General features: G+C 43.2%; 1 protein-coding gene across 3 annotated transcripts in view; it reads right to left on the bottom strand.

Moving 5' to 3' along the window:
• MTUS2 (microtubule associated scaffold protein 2) overlaps window positions 1-24,448 on the bottom strand; it is a 530,400-nt gene that overhangs the window by 152,079 nt on the left and 353,873 nt on the right. For all 3 annotated transcript variants that reach the window (XM_074330069.2, XM_074330067.2, XM_074330068.2), the window contains one exon: window positions 8,775-8,936. In XM_074330069.2, coding sequence (XP_074186170.2) covers window positions 8,775-8,936 — 162 coding nt within the window. The remainder of the gene's footprint in view (window positions 1-8,774; window positions 8,937-24,448) is intronic.

Genomic DNA, 24,448 nt, shown 5'->3' on the forward strand with positions numbered 1-24,448 from the left:
CTTGTGCACGTCACTTAATGTGTGTGTGTACATTTCTCACCTACGAGCAGAATTATCAAGTTAAAGCCCACGTGAACTTGACAAGATAACAGCACACTGTTTTCTGAAGTGGCTGCGCCCATTTCCCTCTTTCCTGCCAGGACTGTGGGACAGTTTCCTCACACAATCCATCTTTGTGGACTCCCAGGAAGGTCAGACTTTCAAATATTGCCATTCTGATGGGCATATGCCTTGCTGTGATTTGAACTGCATTCTTCAGGTTACTCATGAAATTTAGCACCATTTTCAAATGTGTACTGAATGTTTGCTTTTTTTCTTTTGTGTGGTATTGACCAGGATGTTTTGTTCCTTTTTTTTTTTTTTTTTGTACTGAGCTGTAAAAATTACAATATAGGTTTGTAAGCTTTTAAAGAATTTAATACATTATGATCATCTTTCATGATAATATACATCGACAACATTTTTTCAAGTATAAACTCATTACTAACTTGGTAGTTTAGATAACTCACAATTGAGACGGTAGCCATGATAAAAATAGAAGCTGTGGTTATAAATATTAATTATTTCTAAGTTGGAGGTGGAAGTAGATGCAAGACAAAACAGAGCAGTTATGTGGCATATATTTGCACATCTGTTAAGGGCCCTGGGAAACCCAGCTCTACTGTGTCCTTACCTGTATGACCTCATGCAGATTAAACTCTCTGAGCCTCTGTTTCCTCCTTGTGTAAAATGGGCGATAACAAAGCCCCTCAGGAGGTGACAGGTAAAATGGTGCCAGGTGTTAAATAAAAGTGCTTAGCCCAAAGCCAGGCATTTCTTAAGCATGCAAAAAACGGTCCTTGTTAACAACATGAACTTAGTTATTATAAATCTTTGTTTAGAACTCGTGGATTATAAGCACTGTGCTATTATATTCAATCATTACTGGATGGGGTGGCTGTTATTCTCCTTTCTCCAATAAAGAATCTGAGGTCAAAGAGGTAAGTAATTGAATCAAGGTCACGCAGTTATTAGTGGAGTGACCATGACTGGAATTTGGATCTAACTTTGATGCCCATTCTCTATTTCCTCTGCCATCCAAATTCTGTGTGATCAAAACTAACAATTCCCTGTAGCTTATTAATAAAGTTGTTCTACTCAGTGGAACAAAAATCACATCTTTAGAAATATGTCCAAGGTGCTTTTTGTTTTTTTTTAAACCTAAGAAGAGGTAGCCAATTTAAAACAAGAGGGTCCTATAACTTGTTGTTTTTTTCCCCAATTGTGGACACAAAAGCACTGCATGCTGGAGCCGGGTAGGCTGGTCCTCTGCTGGGTGACATCGGTCACAGCAGCCTTTTGAAGAGGCTCACCACGGTCAGAATCACCTGGCTTGAGGGCTACAAAAAGGGATAAGTGTGAGCCTGGCAGTCAGATGCCCAGCTTGAATGCCCAACCCTGAAATCTCCTGCTTTTGTGACTTTGGGCAAGTTGCTTGATCTCTCTAACCCACGGTTCCTAATCTATAAAACAGGGTTAAGAACAGTGCTTGTGTGTCATAGGTTTGTAAGTGAGGTTGAAATGAGATGGTGCGGATGGCTAATCATACAGTAAATATTCAATAAATGCTGGCGGCTATTATTATTATTATTATAATTACAGTTGCTCCTCAATGAACCACCACCTCAGTTTGGCCTGTTTAATATTTATCCCATTGTCCCAGCTCAGATACACAGCATGACGTTGTCACATTACTTTAAAGAGCACATACTAAATAATTAGGCATGCTATTCTTATTCATTGCTCATCTCTACTCTGCCAGGTAGACTGTTTAATGTCAGAGCTACTTCTAGGCCAGAGGACTCTGCACTGTAGGGTCCTGTCTCTGGTGGCCACATGCTGGCTTCTGATGTTCAATATGGGGTCCAGGTGACCAAGGTGAAGCCATAAAGAAACAAGATAGCACATGGTTGCAGGCAAACTGTGTGTGTGTGTGTGTTTATCTGACACAAGAACAGTTCTAGTCACATTCCGGCTTCTCTAGGGTCTCATCTTCTACCCCAAGCACTTTCACAACAAATATGGCTTCCCTTATAAGAGGAATTCTACCTCATTTTCTCATGATATTACATATCCTGGAGTCTTAAGTCAATGCCATATTCAGCAGTCTTACGTCATAATCAATGTCATATTTAATCAGCCAATCTTCCACGAGGTAAATGAAAGTAGGATATTAGAAAAAGAAGAGGCTTTGGAGAAAGACAGACCTCAGCTCAAATCGTGAATTGGCTACATAGTCACTGTGACGCTGGGACAGTCACAGTTTGCTCCTGTTTGTAAAGGGGAGAAGAGCTACTTCACAGTGTTGCTCTGGTGTTTAGAAAGAGGGCGAGTTTAAAGCATGGAGGGCAGAGTCTGGCACATGACGCTAGGCAATGAATTGTAGAGATCACGCTCGTGGTGACGGTGGCCTTCATGATGGTCAAGAGACTAGGCCAGTAAAGGACTTGTCGCAGCCACGCACTCAATCAATAGCCCTCCGGAATGAGAATCAGGTGTTTAATAAGTGGTTGGAGGTGTCAGGGAAGGAGAAAGGCATAACAGACACAGGGAACAGTGAGTGAGGAAAGACACAGGGACTTAAAGTGTCTTGGCTTATTCACTTGCAGCACTGGGGGTGCAAGGTGGTGGCAGGGCAAGAGAGAAGGCTGAGGTGGTACAGAGGCACAGCTCAGGAAGGGCCTTATGTGCCAGGCAGGGAGTCTGGATCTGTGCCCGAGGGCGACGGAGAGCCCCTAAAAGGGGAGTAAAGGACCAGATTTGCATTTAGAAGCTGAAAGGCCCCTGCCAGCGCTGGGTGGGCTGCATGGGTTTAGATTCATGTCAGGTAGGCTGGTTGGGTGATTACTGATCAGCAAAGTGTGGGTCCCAAAGTGGTTCTCAATGCAAATATGCCAATTGATGGATTCAAGATGAAAGAAATGACTTTGCAATGGCCAAGACACATGTTCTTCTTGTCCAGTTACCTTCCAGAAAACGGATGACTGGCATTTGTCTCTTTCTATTATGTTGGCATTTTTTTCTACACCCCCGTGAAGACAGTACTTAGGATTCGCTATTTCATCAATATAAAGTAGCTAGAAGATCTACGTCTGGAAAGAAGTGAGACGTTCTGAACAGGGATGTGGAATTACAAGTCCCAGGCTCATCGTGTTAAGAGACGGAGCTCCACCATGCCGTCAGTCTGCCTAACAATGCACGGAGAGCAGGAGGCAGACTTCTGAAACACGTACACGTCAGACATCCCAGCAGACAACACAGCTCTGCAGGACAGTTCGCGTTCATTACCGCTGGACTCGCTCGCACCGCCCTGCAGGCTGACAGGCAGAGTGGGTACAACACCAGGTGTGTAACCTTTCAATATGCGTGTGTATTCTCAAGAGAGTTAGGTGTTCGTGCTTAGTTCTGAGGAGCTGCCACAAAATGAAAGATTTCATGTAGGCCTGCAGGAAGGCTCCATGGTAAGGCGGGTCCCCGTGTTTTATGAATTCTCCTCTGGTACTATGGTGTGTCCTGTACTGCTTCCCAAATTACCTAAAATATGACTCTTGCTGTTGTTTCAGTGAAAGAATTTGAAAGGCAGCAGAGCAGTATCTTCCCCCTTTACTTGGACATTCTGTGGCATTTCAGTTCTAATTGCTAAATAGTACCGTAGGCCACTAAACTGGCAGCAGAAGAGGGGGTATTAGTTTTAAACTCAAGTGCCCTAAAAAACAAAACATCAAACTGTCTCAATGAACTGCTTAAGGGGCAGCCTTTGTGTCATGATTAAACCCAGGGTGGACCCTCAGGTAAAATTAATGACTCTGTGTGGTTTTTTCTGTTAGTTTTTGTTTCCATGCTCTCTGTCTTTTGACCATTTTATGGCTTGCAAGTTCCTCCATAAAGGGTTGGAAGGGGGTGGGGGGCGAACACTTTCAAATCAGCAAGCTATCTAATTGTTAGCAGTCTTAGTCCAAGATTGTAAGGGGAGGGAGCCTTGGGAAGCTCTGCTGTTTCCCAAGACAGACGCCTGCTCTTCACATACACGAAATGCTGTGTCCACCACTGTTATCTGGCAACTGCTCTTGACCCCTTGGTCTCTACTTGTTTGTTTCCTGCACACTACATGACACAACATGCCTTTAACGCACACACGTTTCCCACCCACAGCTCTTAGCTTACCTGTAATGAAATAATTGAATATATAAGTACGACTTTTACGTTCCTCTCTCCTGTGTTACCATCGGCTCCCCAGGGACAAAGACTGTCAGAGTCATCCTGATTCCCCAGGTCTCCAGCACAGTGCTCAGCTCAGAGAAGGGGCTCGGGAAACAAGTACTGACGGAATGGAGGCCCGTCCATACCCCACCGGTCCTCACTCCCTGCAATGACTGAGCTGACTGTGGCATCACGGGTCGTGATTCACACTGCTTCCGTGGGAGGCTGGGAGCATGTCCTGGTGGGAACAGCAAACAGGCCTGCTAGGACACCCAGGAACGCGACTGAAATGGACAGACAGCTCCTCCGACCAGACACCAAACCCACCATATTTTCCTGTTTCTGTGACTTTAGCAAAGGAATGGGTCTCAAACTGTTTGCCTTAATTGTTCTCCCACAAAGATTCTTTCGAACACTCTACTCTCTCATAACTTCCTCTGGTCTCAGCCTACTGCTGTTTCCCCTGTTGGCCTCACCATGACAAATAAGTTGAAGCTCTGACCGCAGATGAGACTCAGGCTCAGGGAGAGAGGACTGTCCACACCGAGCAATGACCCATCTGCACTGAAGAGCCCAGAGCAGCCTGATTGCTTTGAACCTGCCTCCTGCAGGTCCCACTCCTGGGAGGTTCTGACTGCTCCTGAGTCAGTGTGGGCTTCCACACTGTGATGTCTGTGCCTCTTTCATTACCAGGAAGCTATTTGTATTAAAGGAGCAGGCATCGCATGCTACGGTGAGAAACATGCCCAAATCATCTAGACCCACGACTCCAGCGGCAGATAAAGCAAGCCTTTTATGTGCCCCGTCTTTTCCTAAAGCAGAATATTTCAGTTCCACAAGCTCTCCTCACTTCCTTCATTTAAGATGTGCCCAGCAAGGGGAGCTAGATGAGGCCTGGCCAGACCAGAAGGCGGCAGGGAGAACTTCCGGTCCACATACACACCAAAGTGCTTAGTGAACACATGTTGGTGTCATGGACAGCCGCTTGTAAATTACAGTCTGCCTAGGAATATCTAAATCTGTGGAGTTTAACGAAGAAATAAAAATCTGCCTTTAAAGTAGTACAATTAATTTTCATGATACGAGGTGGAGTTTCTGTAGTCTGTAGGGGAGCAGCCTCACTGCTCCTAGTATTATTTTCCCTAGGTAGAGAGGAACCCAAACAATAAGACACCAGCTGTTCATTTGCTCTATAACCATAGGAAATCCTTCTATACCTTAGGCCGAATAAAGGAACTTTATTTTCTATAATGCATCACGTCAACGGGACAGAATCAGAGGGCGTACTCACCAAGAAGTAATCTATCTTCAGATCAATATTTTCAATTGAAAATAGTTTTCCTATTTGCCACAACAACGGCAAACCAGTTTGAAGTAAAGCCCGACTATTCATGTAAAATTATATGGATCGATCGACTGGGAGTGCGTGTTTGACGTGTGAACAACAGAAAGACCTTTCAGGAAAATTCTGAGGAAAAGAACCATTGAAAGACCAAGGCTAAGTTTCTAAAATTCTTGGGAACCTTCCCCCAAAGGTTAGAATAGCCATGAATAGGATGATATGTGTGTGTGTGTGTTTTAACATTAGCACTAAACCCAGTACGTTTTCCGTTGTCATTACATTGATGCCAATGAGGCAAGAGTCATTATTAATTTACAGGAAGACGATGTTATAGGAGTGGATCATATCTTACACCTCCCGCCATGTTTAAACACAGCTCTCATCCTGTGTCTGAAAATCTGGAGAAGGAGGGGCATGAGCAGACGGCGGAATTATTGCCGGGGCTCTGGGGAACTATCTGCGAGGTCACCAGCATTGTCCTAGAAAGAAGAACTCAATCTTTAAGACGTATTATTTTCCAATGATAGTTATTTCAATAAAATGTAGTTCACTGGCCTTCATCTGAGGAAGACTATCTAAGCAGCATAGTGCTAACAGAGGTTAGGTGTCTAGGTTTTCAGTCACACAGACCAAGGCTGAGGCCTGCTCTGCTACATAAAAGCTGCATGGCCCTGGGTGGGTGTGTTTACTTGATTTCTCCAAGCCCAGTTTGCTCTGGAATTAAATGAGGCAGTGTGCACCAACCCCTAAGCACACTGCACGGAACACAGAGTCCTTTGGTGTTTACAGCCACTGACCATTTTGCACTTCTACTGTGTGACTTACTCATTCATATCTTTTAGCCATTTTTCAAATTAAGTTGTATTTTTCCTATTGATTTTCAGGAGTTCTTTCAATGCGTGCACATTAACACTTTGTTGCAGCATTTTCTATCAGTGTACCATTCTTCTTACCTTCACGATGTCTTTTATTTTATGTCTTTCATAAAGTTCTTTCGAATTTTTGTGTAGTTAAATCTACCATTTAAAAAAAATGTTTCCAGGTTTCACATCGTTTTTAGAAAGGCTTTCCCTATCTAATGAACTAATGTCTAATAAGTTTATTATTAGAAAAGGTAAGTTTTAAAAACATGCAATTAAAGTTATTGTCTATTATGCTGCTCAACGTAAGTTTTTAGAAGTCACAGAATTACAATCTTAAAAATCTGTGCTACAAAAAAAGTTTCTCTCTTCTGAGGAAGTGACATGTTCTTTTCCACCGACTGTGTTTCTGATTTTGCCCTTATAGCCAGGAAGCTTCTAGTCTAGCTTTGTCAAGATTTTCTCTTTTCTGTTACTTGGATTTTTATCCTTGTAACCATGTTATTTTGGGCCCTTTACTGCATGCTACCTGGGATTTTTTCTGAAATTAGAAAGTGACTAAATAATAAATAAATTAGAAAATAATTAAATAAATAAAAATAGAAAGGGATTAAATAAATAAATAATAAACAAATCCTCTTTATATTTAATTTAAACTTTTTCAGGTCATTCATTTTTAATCCATCTTACTATGAATTCTCGGTCTGCTGGATTGAACTGCAATCCAGTAGGTAAGCGGACAGCTAGCTTGCTCTCACTCTAATTATTCGGTTACAGATCTGTCGACCTTATTGTGAGCCCCTCCAGGGTAAGGAGGGTTCTAATTATCCTCGAATCCAAGTCACCTGTGGCTTAAAGTAAGCACTGAGGTGTTTGCTGAATAAATGAACCAGAGAAAAGTCACTCACAAAAAAGCTCACAACAGAAATCTAGTTTCAGGAAGCAGCCCCCGTCCTCCCAGGGGATGTCTTACTGTGGGTACATGTTGCATCTATAATCGTGGATGGCAGTAATGAGCAGGTGACCGAAGACACAAGAGCTCGCCATCATTAGGCTGCGATCACCACGGGAGGAAGCAAAGCATCGCAGTTTAGAGCATGTTTCCAACAGTATGAGTTAAAACAAAGGTTGGCATGACCGAGGTAGTTAAAATAACCCAGCACCCCACAGTCCCTACAAGCCCAATCATTCGGGAGCTAACTGTGAACTGCATGCCCACCTACTTTTTCATTAGCTTGAAGATGAACGAGGCAACGTGAAAGCTGACTTTGCTGTAGAAACTAGATTTAAGTTAGAAATTCTAACCAATGGAGTAAATGCAAAGCTAACATTCAGTGAATAAAATTTATCTTTTAACCACAGTAGTTTTGAAGTACAAGGAAGCCTTGGGTGATGGAATTAGAGGGAACCAGGCAGAGAAAATCCTAAAATCTTTACAAGGAGCTTTCTGCTTCATTTTCTATTGTACACCTTCCCCAATGTCTCAATTCCACTTTCTCTGGGTTTCTGTGCACTGACAGTGGTCCCCTTCCTCTAGGCAGGGGGACAAAACAAATGGTGGCCGCTCTCATTGCTATTGTCCTCCAGGGGATTAGGGCTCACCATCCATTCTCCCTGGCCGTAGTGTGACTTCCTGTAGTGCGTTAGATGGCAAGCCGGAAACCACATGCTCGCACAGCCCTGAAGACAGATGCCTGAGTGTGAGACACGGGAGGAGCCAGTGGGCAGGGTCCGCACTTGGGTTGCTTCTGCTGACAAGCCCCTTCACTTGTCACCCCTTTGCATCAGGTGTGGAGGGGCAGGGCACGGGCACTGTTTTGCTGGTCTGGACCAGCAGGCACAGCGTGGCTCTGGGGCAGCCCTTCTGCGGTAGCTGTTGATCCCTGGATCCCAGCTTTGGTGGCACGAGCCTGGAGCCAGCCAGGGGATGGCACTCCCCGGGCCCAGTCCAGGCAGCAGGTCCCCCTGGGATTCTGGGACTCGTTTCTGGAAGTGCAGCCTGGAGCTTGCTTCTCCACAACTTGTAACGATTTCGTCAGCACCCGCTTCCCTGAGCCAAATGCCATTCTGCCTAAAATAGCTTGATTCTTGTGTTTTTGTCAGCCAAACTGTGTGATTCAACAGGTTACCAGTCAGGGGAAGAGTGAGAGGCAGTTGTGATCACTTAAACATATGAAAAATGAACATGCCTTAAAACAATGGCATTATTTATTATTATTAACTTTAAATTTGAAACTCATCTGTCATCCCACTTAAATAACTGATATACACAGGAACTTTGAAAAGACATTTTAATGCAGAAAGGACACTAACTTCAAGGCAGAAAGTCTTACCAGCAGGTGTGGACGTGGATTTTGGTGCCGGAAGCAAACTCCTCCGGGGCACTGTCACACTGGAGGGCACTGGGGGGGCCACCCGGCTGGCTCCCTTGGGTGCGTCTTTGGAGGGCACAGCTGCCTTCAGAGCTGGCTGGTCTTCGTTCCCAAAGGCTGAACCTGTGGGAGGCGGACAGCATGTTAATTACATCTTCATGAAAAATGGATGGACCTCTTGCCATTTGCAGTTGCCAACAAATCCTGCTTTAGAACTTGACCTCAGCAAGTGGCCTCTCAGCACTTGGCCTCTCAGCAAGTGGCCTTGAAAAGCATTTTTCTGGGGCTGAGTGTGGAAAAGAGCTCCATTTAGTCAGCACATAAAAGTCCTTCATTCAGATCTGTGCAAGGGGCTCCACAAAAGCCATGAGCAGCCTCACTCCTCAGATGATTTTACACGTACACACGCACGCACACACACACGTGGGTGTGCAACTGTATATGTATATGATAAGCATATATTTGATAACTCACAGAGGATGGGCAACTCTTTTGAGTAACAGGGTGAGTGACCCAGGAGAGGTGAGAATAGAATAAGAATATACACATGCACCGCTAGTCCAGGGGCTTGATTTCAGAAGCTCCCTGAAACCCAGCTAGTCCTACCTGCAGAATAAGAAGCTTGGGATGAATGCAGATGGGTAGGGAGCATGGAGACAGAGCGTCCCTTTGAAACTCATGAGGTTTCTTGTTCAAAAAGCCAAGGCCTCACCCAACTGAGAGGACCCTGAAGTAGATCCTAGTTTATTTCAAAGGCAGAAGACATTTATTCATAATTTCAGTTCACTATTCAACATAAAAACAGACTCCTTATCTATGAGACAGTTTGTTTATAATCAACTGCTCTGACGCTAGGGAGGCACGGCAAACTGGGATATGTGTGAGATTTAAATGTGCAAAGTGGTTGTAGTCCAAACTTTTCTTCTAGATCTTTCCAAACCTACAGACAATGACCCCACCAGATATCTATTCCCTGTTAAGGGATAAATCTGCTAAATATACCTCTGAGTACAGCTTCGAGGCCTAATGTACTAAAGTAAATAAATAGAGAGCCTGAAAGTAATGAGATTACTGCTTGTTTGGGATAAAACCATCCAGTCATAGGAACGTGACCATCTACCGTGGAAAACAAGCAATGACAGCTGGAAGAAGCATACAAAATTTTAGTGAAAGATTAAATTTTTTGTTTTCATCATTTTAAAAGGACAGTCATAACACTCTATTCAGATGGAGCCTGCATGAAAATGATAACATTATTAAAGTGGTTTTAGTGTTCAAAACATTGACAACCACTTAAGAGTAAGAGATTGTTGCTTTCTTCCCTCTGAAAACCTGCAAATCTGTTTAAAATCAGTGAGATCTGTTTTGTTTCTAAAGAAAAGTGTATTTAAAAATGAAAAATAAAGAACATGCTATTTCCTAACACAGAACCTATGCCCTATACATCTTTTAAGATGCTGCGATTCTAATTTTGATCTGATCAAAATTAGAGCCAGGAGAATGCATTTCATCTATGCAAACAGAACAAACATACTGAAACTACCAAAGCCTCTGCACTATGTGCTGGATGTCAGGAAAAAAAGCAAGCTCGTGTTTGATCCAAACCTCGTCAGGAAAAGGGGCAGCATGTACCTGCAGAACAGTGAGTCTTAGCTTCTGAATCATAGAGCAGGTCACCAGTCTAATCCTGGAACTCAGTGAATCTCTGGAAACTTGTAGGACATTTCGGATGGGCATGTGGGACTCAGCCACTAGAAGTATGTCACATGGCATTATCTCATGTTTAGCCTGCTGTTGACGTATTTCCAGAATAAGTTACTCACCAAAATGAGTAGCAGAAGCTGAATCGAGCACAAAACCTTTCACACTGAGTCTTTTATTTAATAATTTATTACAGTTTCTGGAGAAGGGAAATATCTCATATCATCTGTGGAGTTCAAATGTCCTTTTCTCAAATCTTCTTGTGCCTGGTATCATTCTCTTACATGAAATTTGTTATTCAATGAATATGTCAGTTTAGAGATTTGGCCACTTTCCAGGCTGGGAAGTAATCTGGCTGTTTGAAATATGAGGTGTCAAGGAAGCTATGAACACCCATCTGAGAGAGGTTTTTGCATTACCAAAAAATAAAATAAAGTAATAGAATGAAATAAAGTAAAACTCTATTACTGTCCACTGTTGTGGGACACAGCTGGCGGTAAACAGTACTACACTTTAAAAAACAGCTTAAATGGGCCAATAATGAAAGATACATTACTTGACAAATGAAAAGTACTCTGGAGACTTTCTGTCAAGATGGCAGAGCAGGTAAATGCTGTGCTCACTTCATCCCATGAGCACATCAAAATTACAACTAAATTATGGAACAACTACCCTTGAGAACCTCCTGAAGACCAGCTGAAGAGAACTCCTATAACTAAGGATATAAAGAAGAAGCCACGTTGAGTCTGAATGTTGAATGTTAACGGTAATTGAAAAATAAAAAATTTTAAAGTACTCTAAATTTGGAAGTGTTACTGAATTCTGTAAGTGCTCTTCACACCTCAAAACAATGCAGATAATATGAAACCACTGCTTAATAAGAGGAAGGACACAACTGGAAACAAATAAATTGTGCTTGTGTGAACCAAAAAAATGTTGTTGTTTTTTTCTGAAGGATTCAGCCCGTGGAAGTGGTTCATGTGTCTAATTCAGTCATCTCATCCCCAACCAACCTGAAACTACTCTGGCATGAATGAGCCAGATGGTAAACGGTATAGGCTTGGGACTGAGACGACCAGGGTGAGGAAACCACCTCCTCTGCCTCCCAGCTCTCTGCACCTTTTTCATTTAGTGGGGATGATGATAAAAAGAGTTGTTCTGAGAATTTTCAAAAGCTAATGCAAGTGAATTTTTCAAAAGTTGATGCAAGAGTAAGCATGAGAAAAACACTTAGAGTACTGTCTGGTACATGGAATGCTCTCATGTGTTAGTCATTAACACTTACAGATTCCTTTGAAGTCTACCAGCTAGTCATTATAGTAAGTCAGTTTTTCATAGGAACTTGGAAAGAGTTCATCAATTTATATCAATGGGCTGCTCTCAGCGAGAAGAGAGGAAAGGGCTGACGTAAATCTGGTAGTAACTGCAGGATGAAAGGCTAAGGGAAGGACGACAGTATGACTGTCTTTACAAAATACGATGAACTACTTCAGACAGAGGAAAAGATGAGAATGAGAACATAATGGACCACCAAGCTTCAGAAACACAAAACACAGCCGATTACATGCCAGTGAAATTGCTGGGAAGAGGGCACGAGCGTGTTCAACTTCCCTAGAGATTCACATGGCTTTCCAAATTGCTAGTCACCATTCACACTAACCACAGGTCGTGGCTGTCAGACTTTAATTAATTAGTAATTAATTTAGTTTTGATTTCTATGTTTCTAACAGGTAGTGAGGTTGAACATTTTTTCCGCATAGGTGTGTGCTATTTCTTCCATAAGATGCCCATTCATAATTTTTGTCCATTTTCTCACTGAAATGTTCTGCCTTTCTAGTCGATATACAAGAGTTCTTTGAATATTCTGGCTACTGAGCCTTAATTGGTATATATTCAAATGTTCTCCCAGTCTTTGGTTTGTATTCTTCATACTTATGGTGTCTTTGCTCAGAAGTCTTTCTTTGTTTTTTTCTTTTCTTTCTTTCTTTCTCTCTCTTTTTTAAAAGATTTTATTGGGGAAGGGGAACAGGACTTTATTGGGGAACAGTGTGTACTTCCGGGACTTTTTTTCCCAAGTCAAGTTGTTGTCCTTTCAATCTTAGTTGTGCAGGGCACAGTTCAGCTCCAGGTCCAGTTGCCGTTGCTAGTTGCAGGGGGCGCAGCCCACCATCCCTTGCGGGAATCGAACTGGCAACCTTGTGGTTGAGAGGATGCACTCCAACCGACTGAGCCATCTGGGAGCTCAGCGGCAGCTCAGCTCAAGGTGCCGTGTTCAATCTTAGTTGCAGGGGGCAGAGCCCACCATCCCCTGCGGGACTCGAGGAATTGAACTGGCAACCTGTGGTTGAGAGCCTACTGGCCCATGCGGGAATCGAACCGGCAACCTTTGGAGTTAGAAGCATGGAGCGCTAACCGCCTGAGCCACCGGGCCGGCCCTCTTTTCTTTTTTTTAAAGGAGGGCGCAGCTCATAGTGGGCCACGTGGGGATCGAACTGGCAACCTTGGTGTTATTAGCACCATGCTCTAACCAACTGAGCTGACCGGCCACCCCAGAAGTCTTTCATTTTAATGCAGTTGATTTTTCTCACTCTTTTCTCACCTGATTTGTACTTTATGTATCCTGGTTTTTCATTCCTTATCTGATGTCATAACGATGTTCTCCTACGTATCCTTCCAAGAGTTTTAAAGTTTCGTTTTTCACATTTAGATCATTAATTCACCTGGCATGGGGCATGGGGGCAGGGGTCAGATTTTTCATTGTTTTCTTTATAGACAGCCAACTATTCTGGCCCTGAGTGTTAGACAGTCATCTTCTCTACCATATTGCCAGCTGTCCTATGTCAATTTTCCATACAAGCATGATTATTAGGGTAAGCTAACAACCCCCAAATTTCAATAACTTAACATAACAAAGGTTTATTTATTGACCATGAATCATCTAACACAGGTACTCTGAATGGTCTGCTGTCCTGGGGTTTTCTACTCCAGGCAGGAACTCAGGGATCCAGGCTCCCTGTGTTTTGCCACTCTCTGAGGTTTCCCAAGAGACCTTAACATTCAGCTACATGGGGAAACAATGAATTGTTCATGGGAGGGTTTTATGGGCCAGGCCCAGAAGTGTTGTGTGTCACTTCTGCCTTCATCCCACCAGCTAGATGGGAACTCAGCCACATAATAGACTGGGAGATGTAGTTTAGTTTATGTCCAGGAGAAAGGAAACGGTTTTATGAGCAGCTATCCACATGAGGCTCTATTTCTGAGCAATGTGTTCTGCTTCATTGATCTCTTTGTCTATCACTGGCCAATACCATACTGTATTTAGTTACCCCAGATTACAACCAGCAGTGGTATACTGCACTAGAAAAAGACAAGTACCATCAACCTTGTTCTTTTACCTTACAAATTGTCTTGGGTAGCCTTGGCCCTTTCCCTCATACATAAATCTAGAATATATTTATCAACTTCCTTGAAAAGTGGTCAGAATTTTCAATGGACAAAATTAAGTCTTTTTCTCAACTACACCCTAATTGAATGAAGAGCAATCACAGATTTCACTAAGATCAGCAAACGTATGCTGACCACTGAGATACTGTAGGAGCCATGTTAGATGATAGAAATACAGAGAAGTCTGAATCCCATGAAAAACTAAACTTCAAAACAGGTGGTTCCAAAAAGGAGCGGCACTACTCTGTAAGGGATCAAAATTTGTGTGTATTTGGGCTCAAGAGATACTGGCATTTAGTGGATGGGGTTGTCAGTACATCTGTTCAGAAGCCACTCAGAAATGTCAGAGAACACGAAAATAAAGGGGTTAATAAATGTTAGCTGAGGGGTATGAAGTAGGGAGAAAAGAAGGTTTTTTGATAAACAATCATGTGTGATAAAGGGCATCTCCCTATACTATTGCTAACTCTGTGAGATGCCAGCTCATCTCCTTAATTTGCTTCCCTTTTCCATGCCAGTGGTACTCCCTGGCTTGTCACATTATCACCACCAAAGCTGGAAGGTAGTCCTCTACTCATAGCTGTGACTAAAGCACCACAGCTTCCTGCTCCCCTGTGCGACAGTGGCCCATCTTTCATAGATATCCAAATTGTCACATCCTCAACTTATTATTTGGAAGGCAAGATCTCCTTTATTAGAGTGGGAGGATTTGCAAGGTATATTATTCTGCATGGTCCAGAAGCCAGAAACATAAAATCTAATCGCTCTCCCTTTTCTCTTTAAACCACCAGGACCACCTGGCTTGTTCAGCCCCAAATTCTAGGAGAAAGCAATCTTTTTATTCTTCCTCCTAGAGTTCATTTCCCATATGCTTAAATACCCTAAACTAATCAACGCTGTCTGTCAAAATCTCATGGAGTGGGACCACTACCTTACATCATATGCAAAAACTAATTTAAAATGGATCAAAGACCTAAATGCAAGGGTCAAAATTATAAAACCCTTAGAGGAAAACATAGGTGTAAATCTTGATGGTTTTAGGATTAGGCAATCGTTACTTAGATATGACACCTAAAACACAGTAATTAAAGGAAAATATGCAAATTAGGCTTCATCAAAATAGAAATGTTTGTGCTTCAGAGGACTATTAATAAAGTGAAATGAGAATACATAGAACTGAAGAAAATATTTGCAAATCACATATCTGATAAAGGTCTAGTATACCGAATATATAAAGAGGTTTTATAACTCAACAATAAAAAGACAAATAACCCAATTGAAAATGAGCATAGGATTTGAATAGATATTTCTCCAAAGAAGATATGTAATAGCCAATAAGCCCAAGAAAAGATGCCCAACATTAGTCATGAAGGAAATACAAATCAAAAGTATAAAGCACTACTTTATACTACTTTATACTGCTATAATAAAAATGCAGACAATAACACGTATTGGAGGGGATGTGGAAAACTTGGAGCCTCCATACATTTCTGGTGGTATTGTGATATGGTGCAGCTGCTGTGGAAATAGTTTGGAAATTTCTCACCATGGTAAACATAGTTATCACATGACCCAACAGTTCTACTCTTAGGTGTGTGCGTAAGAGAACTGAAAACGTGTGTCCACACAGAAACTTGTACATGGATGGTTGTAACAGCATCATTGATAATCATCAAAATGTGGGAACAACCCATATTCCATCAGTTGCTAAATGGATAAAGTAAATGTATTCATCTGGAAACCCCCTCACCCTTTTCATCTATTCCCACCAAATTAGGTGTGAGTTGAAGCTGCTCTGATCCTACATTACAGAGAGAGGAAGACAAGCACAGAAAAGGCTGTGCTACAGGCAGGCATGGGGCAGAGGAAGGTTTGATTTATAGGATTTATAGGAGACCTGATCCCCCCTACAAAGTAGGGAGTGGTGCCTACTCAACCTTCTCAAAAGGATAATTCTGACTATGACTGAAGTCGTGATGAGAAGTTCGGGTTTCTGACCCATATTCCAATGCTCTTTTCACTACTTCATTTATTGGGACTGTCAATAGCTGAGCCAGAACTTTAAAAGGAAGACAGAGTGGCAGCGAGGACAAACACCAAGAAAACCAGTGAGGTTCTTATGGGGATGGCTCGAGAAGAACAGCAAGGCAGTTAACTGTATGATGGCATTACAGCCACATTTCAAGAAACAGGTTTGTCCTGCGGGAGACCCTGCTCGCTGCGCCATTTGTCCTGCGGGGCGGCCTTGGGGGTCTCTGCTCCCGCTCCCCACATAACACAGGATATGATGAGGCCAAAAAGGGACACCCATGGAGCCATAGGTAGGGGAGTCATACCACTATATTCTCTCTGGCGGCACTATACTCTCACTGGAGGCTGGATCCACACTGTCTGCAAACCGCCATCCACGCTTGCCAGCCCAGCCGCCATCTTCTTGCTAGCCCCCATTCTTTCTATGGCCATTTACTACCTGAGCCAGCACCTGTCTATGTGAGGCTGAGAGCCTGGAAACTACTTTCTGGGGCTCTACCCCCACAAGGTTACATTGATTTTGAATATTTATCCAAATATTTATAACATGATTAAAGTACTCCACTGATTTTTAAAGACAATCTCAGGCAATCAGGTCGTATAACATTCCAGCTGCATGATTGCCTCATTGATGCATATTTCATCGATTTAGCTGCATGTATCGCTTGGTGGCAAAATTTAGTTTAATTATTAAAGTATCATCAATTTTTTATTTCTCACTTCCTGCATATTTTAACCCAGGTGTATATTTTATTTCTTATCTCAAAGAGCTGAAGTAAACCTGCTGTCTTACCATTTGGGCAAAGCTATTTCTTTGTCACAATGAAACAGACTATGCCCTCTGTCTGCCTGGCTCTACACTAAGCAGTGGGTACAGGACAGGCATGGTCCTGTTGTCGCACAACTTCCATTCTTTGGGGGTGGGTAACACAGACCACAAACAGACACAGAGCCAAATAAAATGATCACAAACTCTGATTAGCTATGAAAAAACACAAGAGGCAGAGCTAGAAGAAACACTCAATGGAGTAGGGGAAGCCTACTAGGTAGAAAGGCTGGGGAAACCCTCCTGGAGCGGGTAACATGGAAATAAACATTCCTCTCAGCTGTACAATGGCCCAACCTTCTTTAGTTTTTATTATTAATGACATCATCATTGTTCCAGACACTTAGAATTAAAGTGTCAGAATCGTCCTTGCATCTCTCTTTCCCTGGTGTCAACCAGGGCAAGTCTGTGCGCCTCCATTTCCATTATGGACTTCAAAAAGAGGCAACTCAAGAGAACTGGGGTTCTTTATGCATCTTTCCCTGGCAGCCTCGGTCCTAATGAAAGGAGGAGAAACGTGTGGCATGCATTTCACTACTCCCTCTTCACCTAGAGCAAAAGGTCACTTCTCACAAGGGCAGGGGATGCCTCACAGTCCTTCTCAACACGGTATTCCAGGAGTCCAGGAAATGATTCCAACCTCAGACCAGGCGACATGTCCCTCTACACTCAGCATCCTCATCAGGTGACAGCACACATTTCTAGAGGCAGATGATTCCTTTAGGACCATGGGAACTTATGGATTCCTGTGGCTGGGCTCAGCTCCTGAGCCCTTCCCACTGGGCAAGACAGCAAGGTCTTCACAGCAATAACGATAATACGAGCACCATCTGGGAGAGTCACGGACACCGTGGGTTCTGCCCAAATTCAATGCCGGGTTTGAAATATATGAGGAATACTCTCTTTAAAGAAGTTAATTAAACTTCTGATGAAATGGCTTGTTATTTACGTATTTACCCTCTGTCATTAGGTTAATCTGAGAATTAAAGGAGAAAATGCACGTAAAGCGCGTTGCAAAGTGATCTGGGCTCCATAAGCGGTAGCTGTCGTCACCAGTACAGGCACAGCACCCACAGAGGCAGCTCTTTCATCAGCTGTCCTCTCTGCACCTCTGTCCCACACGAGCCTGAGTAGCACCTACTGCATGAGCTCCTGTTCCCTGCAAGCCCCGTGGAAACAGCTCACGGCCTCCCCGAGGCCACCAGATCCATGATGGCGGCAGATGACACCTGCAAGTAGGGTGGCACTGAACTGGCAGTCAGCGCTGCTTTCACAGGGTCCTGCTGCCCTTGAGAGGCAGGCTTCCCAGGGCCCCGGGGCCGGCACCCTTCCCCACAGTTCCTTCTTTTGACAACGATCACAACTAAGTCATCAGAGAGGACGAGAAAAAAACCTTTGTCCCCCACGTTCTGTCTTGCCCCCTCCCAGGCACTCGCCTCCCTGAGCCCATTCTGATATACAGCAAAGAGGGTCCGCCTTCTTTTTTCTGCTCAGAAAATATGGGGGACATGGGTGTAGGTGAGTCATAGTCCAGGGACACGAATGGAAAAGGGAAATTAGCCCTGTATGAATGGTGCCCCCTCCATCGGACAGAGCTGTGCCATTCTGTGCCACGCGCAAGTCTCCCCGTCCTTCACAGCCCAGTCAAATGCCACCTTCTCTATAACATCTTCTCTCAGTCCCCGCTCTGGGTAACAGAACTAGTTTAAGAAACAGCTGGTTCACACAGAAAGCGAAGGCCGGGGTGGAATTCCCTCTCCAAGTTACAGAAGCAATCATGAAAGATGAAAGCCAGCATCATCCAGTCCAAGACTTTTGAACCCCACCACATAAGCTGCCTTTGATTTGAGAAATTCTCTTTGATATTTACCAAGTTCACATTCCCAAAGCAGAGAACATAGTCAAATACTGATGTAGGTTAGTTACTTAAAAGACCAAGGGCTAATATGATATATCAAGAGATGTTTGAGTAATTAAAAACAACTTTTTACCATTCCTCTTTTACATCAATGAGGCCAGTTGCAATAAATCCCTTCTCCCTATCTGAAGTACTTAGAGGCTTGAGCCATCATCCAGAATGCTCTGGTTTATCGACATGTGACTCTTTCAGTAGTTAATACCTTGGGGGAAATATTTAAACTGGAGCATTTTAATTAGATGCTTAATATGGGAGTTGTTGAAAGGTAAGAGGATCTGATTTGAACTCGATTTAAAGTCTGCTGAAGTTATTAATATGGTATAAGAAATTAGAGAAATGAATCAAGGGCTTACATATCAGCTTTTATTAATAAAGCAATAAGAAAGTTTAGGTGTTCCAGTTCTATAGCTTGGATTTTGTGCTCTAATATAATCTCCTTTTTGTGTCACAGATCCCTTTAATGAGTTGTTTAGAGGCATCCAAGGGACTCATGGATTATTCTGTGTCAAACACTGCTTTAATGAGCCACTTTTTAGCCACCAACGCAAGTTAAATATTGAAAAGTGGATCATTGCAACTGAGCCCCAAATTTCTTTCCCGTATAATTATAGGGGCTGCTAGAAGGAGTCAGATTGCACCATCCAGCTAAGATTTCTTGCACCCTTAAAAAGAACCCTTTTTACTCAGTAGCTTCTGGGGAATATGAAATCTTTAAGGGAGAAGAAGTCGAACAGCCTTTTAGGAAATGAACAGCATATTGCCTTGAAGGAGGCATGTCAACTTGTAAATCAATATAATATCCATTACTTGAACTTTAGGAATTTTCTCTTCCCCTCTGGGAGCTGGGAAATGCCCTCTCTTTCCTCAGGGTCCAAGAGGATAGTCATCTTCCTCTGTGTCTTTTTCAACATCCTGGTTTTGTTTCTAAAGAGCAACTTCAGGACTCTTTTCCTTCAGCTCAGACTTTTTCAACAGGGCATCATCCACACCGTGGACCAGATAAGCATTGGCTGGAGAGGGCTGCCCTGGGCATTGTAGGGGACGTGGCAGCACCCCGGCCTCTACCCAGCTCACCCCTAAGTTGTGACAATCAAAAAATGTCACCAGACTTTACTAAATGTCCTCTACTGGTAAAAAGCACCTCTAGTTGAGAACCACTGCTCTAGCTGAATGAAAGACAAAGACTCAATCACAATGCAGTACTTTCTTGTCTTGTGAACTAAGTAAGTACTTACTTGTCTTAGTGAAAAACGAGACTGGTAAATATCCAACATCCTCCTGGCTTAGCTTGATAGCTAATTCTTTAACAATTCTTGAGAGCTGATTTTTGGTTAATACTTTCCATAAACTGAGACTGTATGAATACTCTTTCCGCAATATTGAACAATGTTTTAATGACTATTCAGTTAGGGAACCTCCCCTGCTTTGCCTATTTATTACCCTGATCAGTCTTAGAAACTGGGAACCTAGACTAAAATACTCCTGATTTTGACAGCTTTGGTCCAAAACTTTGAACATCCAGAAATTGCATTAACGTCCAAATAAAAAGATCTTGATATCATAAATAGCAATTGATTTCAATAGAAATTATATGGGGGAAGAAACCCCAATAGAAAACAGATGGTGATACCCGTCAAGCAGTTTAAATTATCATGGTTAGTGGAGAATATGTCATTTGTTGCAAGAATCCTAGGGTTTTGTAGAGAAGTACACAGTTTTGAAAGCACTAAAATTACTGGACTCATAAATCAAAACCACTCCAGTGAGTTCTCCTTTGCTTTGCTTTGGCTATCTGTGCCTTACTGGTTGTTGGCTCCCATGAACGGGGAGGGAGCGTGTGTCGGGGGGTGGCCGTGGTCGCTGAGCCCTTCGGTAGGAGCTGCTACAATGCTGAGAACATGGCACTCATTACCTTTTCTTCAGCTGTGTGCTCCTTTGTAACATCCAAAGAGCAAGCACCCCTGGGACTAAAAAATCACATACATAGTATCTGATACGTAGTAAGCACTAAGTAAATGGTAGGCTCCCCTCTCCTGGCCTTTGAAAACCATGTGCTTATTCCTTAGTTCATGAATATAATTCATTTTTTCCAAGCGTCTCCTAATACAAAATTTCAAAAATGGAAAGCCCTATTTTCATTTATGTTTACAGGTAAAGCTATGACTGGTACCCGCTGTGACAACCATCATCCATACAAAATAAAACCGCAACTATTTAAAAATCAATCATTAAATCACTCAAGCAAACACCATTCAAACTGTGTTTTGCCTATTATCATAAACAGCCTAATAAATGAACTTTACAACCTCTTTAAAGCCTTCAAATGTTGTGAGATAGAAGCAAAGGCTTAAGATGACCACTCCCTTAGAGAAACTCTTCTGGGAAGGTGCCAGCAGCCTCCACACTAGCCCAAAGCAGTGAAGCTACACCTGTGTCTTGGCTTCTAAATTTTTATGAATCTCTAATAGGGAGCTCGAGGCTTCATGAACTTTTTTTTTTTTTTTTTGCAAGCTCATGTCCCTCTCCAGGTTCTTTCCTCCTGAGGCTCTCCAACTAAGGCAACATCTTATGCTGGATGGTGGGGAGGGCACGAAGCAGGCACAGACAAATGCCCAGGTCTCTGTGAACCGCCCAGCGCAGGGCGCCCCACCAGCCCCACCGGCCCTACCAGCCACACCTGCAGCACACATGCATGCCTTCTCTCCACTCTTGGCCCTCAGCCAGAGCAAGGGCCAGCTTAATGACTTCTTTTTCACTTTGTTGTTGTTTTAAAAAAATTCATAAAGTTAAAGAATGTTTGTAAACAGATGGTAATTATAAATTGCAATTATTTATAGAGATTAAAATTCATAAGTTAAGGGTTATAAGCACAAGGATTTGAATCAAACGACAAAATCTGGAGGCTTCGTTAGTCAGAACCGGTGGTGGAAGGGCACAGAATTCTGAGAAGGCTTCATCATAACTAGGTGGCAGTAGTAACTTTGGGCCAGGTAGGTATAGCCAATGATGACTGAAATCTTCTTTGTTCTACACTCTGAATGGTAAGACACCAAAGGCTGTGTGCACAGAAAGGAAAGAATGGGCCAGGCTGCTGCCTTGGGGCTTAAGCAGAAGTGGAATAAAGTGTTTCCTAAAATATTTATGAAATGCAGTATCTGCTAAGGTCTCCTTCCCAAAGGAGTCTCCTGGTGAAGTGTTTGGCAGCAGATAGGAACAAAATTCCTGGGCTACTCAGGGAGGAAAAATTTTAAGTAATGGCAAATTCTGTACATAAATATAATGAAGGCGTGTGTGGGAAGCAGGATTCTCAGATGTCTCCCAAGAGCCCAGCTCCCTGGTGGGCTCCCAGAAGGGTGAATGTGATGGTCGTGACTTCTGTGATTAATTAGGAAAGGGAGACTATCTGGGTGGCCTGACCCAATCCCACGATCTCTGTAAAAGCACAGTGAAAGTCAGAGATCAAAGCAATGAAGGATTCAACACACCATCGTCAGGTGGAAGGGACCTGCAGCAAGGGAAGCGGGCAGCCTCTGGTTGCTGATGGCAGTTCCCCACTGACAGCTGGCAAGGGGAACCCTAGTCCTACAACTGCAAGGAAGTGAATTCTGCCAGCTGGGAAGTAGAGTCTTCCCCAGGGCCCGCAGATGGAATTCAACCCAGCCGACACCTTAGATTCTGCCTCTGAGACCCTGAGCAGAGACTTCAGCTCTGCTGTGTGTGAGCTAATGAGCAGGTGTTGTTTTAAATCACTAAGTTGGCAGTAACCTGTTAGGTGGCAACAGAACACTCCTACAGACTAACAGCACTTCAGCGGGGGACATGAACAGAGCTGGTCCAGCATAGCACTGAGGGCAGGTAGGTCTCAGGGAAAGGGAGGATGCAGCAGAGGCCAGGACAGACCGAGAGCACCCCAACACAGTGCTCCCAGCCTCACCAAGGCTGCACGGACCCGTGAGCCTGGCTCCCCTAGTGGGAAGCACATGTCCCCCACATACGTTAGACAGTCTCAGAGAAATGTCTCATTCTCCTGGATCTAAGTTCCCTCATGTGTACAATGGGTTCTGGTACAGATTTAAAGAAACAACCCAGATAGAACATCCAGCAGAGCTCACGACACATAGGAGATAATAAATGTTACCTCCTCTCCCTTCCAGTCTCTTTGCCATCCTCCTCTTTCTAAAATACAAAATGATTCTTGGCCCAGTTGACAACCTTTCAATGATTCCTCACCTCCTATGAAGTGAAACCCAAGGTAGATCAAGGAGGGCACGCCCACCTTGCACTTAGTGGTCCAACAACAGCTATGAGTGTGCTGTGAGTTCGCCATGCTGGATTTAGGCTTGGCTGCCTTTAAACACGTGGTTCTATCTGTCTGGAATGCCTTTCCCATTTCCCTCCTGTCAGGTGAACGTTGCTTCATTCTTAAAACCCAGCTCAGGCATTGCAACCGCAGCAAAGTATCCTGGAAAGGCTGCAGACAATGGTCAAACCATGTCACTCTGACGTACTCAAGTCCTCTGCACGTCTACATTTGTACTTGCCATATGACAGTGGTTAGGACTTGGCAATGGGTCCCCAAGTCACCAGAAAGCCACTGGAGGGTTTCAATAAAGGCATGACATGGGCATGTGCACATTTTAGCAAGATCACTGGTGCTGTGGAGTGGGAAGATGGATTAGAATGGGCCACGGCTGGAGGCAGGAAATAATCTGAAGCTGTGTCAGTAGCTCAATGAGACTAAGTAAGGGGTGCAGCTCAGTAACATCCATTGTCAATAGGACCGGGGTACATCCACTGTGCTGCCACATGAAGAGCTGACCAGAAGAAGGTAAGTTCAGAGAGGCAATGTCTAGAAGCGGGTGAGCAGCCTGCAGGCCTGTGGAGGAGCCATCGCTGGTCTGAGAACAGCTGCTGCTAAGTCTTCAATGGGCTGGATGTGCTAGTGAGGCCAGATCTGGACCACGTCCAAGTTGTGGGAGGGTCCTGAATGAGGTGTGAGGAGAGTTCATGTCAATAGATAAAGCTGGATTAATTACAAGTGGAGCAATTCATGGTGATGACAAATGATTTAACTGCCACTCAGTAGTAGAGATGCTGGTTGGGTTTTTTTTGCAAATGTCAAACATTTTGAAACACCACAATTAAATCTTCTACTTCTTTGCAAATAAAAATCACAATGAGATACCACTTCACTCCTGTTAGAATGACAATCATCAATAAATTAACAAATAATAAGTGTTGGCGAGGATATGGACAAAAAGGAACCCTCATGCCTTGTTGGTGGGATTGCAGATTGGTGCAGCAGTCTCTATGGAAAACAGTATGGAAGGGCCTCAAAAAATGGAAAATAGAACTACCTTATGACCCAGCAATTCCACTCCTGGGTATCTATCCAAAGAAATCTAAAACACTAATTTAAAAAAAAAAAGCATTCCTATGTTTATTGCAGCACTATTCACAATAGCCAAGATAGGGAACAACTGAAATGCCCATTGATAGATGACTGGATTAAGAATCTGTGGTACATTTATACAATGGAGTATTACGCAGCCATAAAGAAGAATGAAGTTTTACCATTTGTAACAACATGGATGGGTTTTGAGATTATTATGCTAAGTGAAATAAATCAGATTGAGAAAGACAAATACCATATGATCTCATTTATAAGTAGAATCTAAAGAACAGAATAAATGAGCAAACAAAACAGTAATAGAC

This window comes from Rhinolophus sinicus, chromosome 16 (genome assembly GCF_057876585.1).
Source record: "Rhinolophus sinicus isolate RSI-liver-muscle chromosome 16, RSI-T2T, whole genome shotgun sequence".
Lineage (NCBI taxonomy): Eukaryota > Metazoa > Chordata > Mammalia > Chiroptera > Rhinolophidae > Rhinolophus > Rhinolophus sinicus.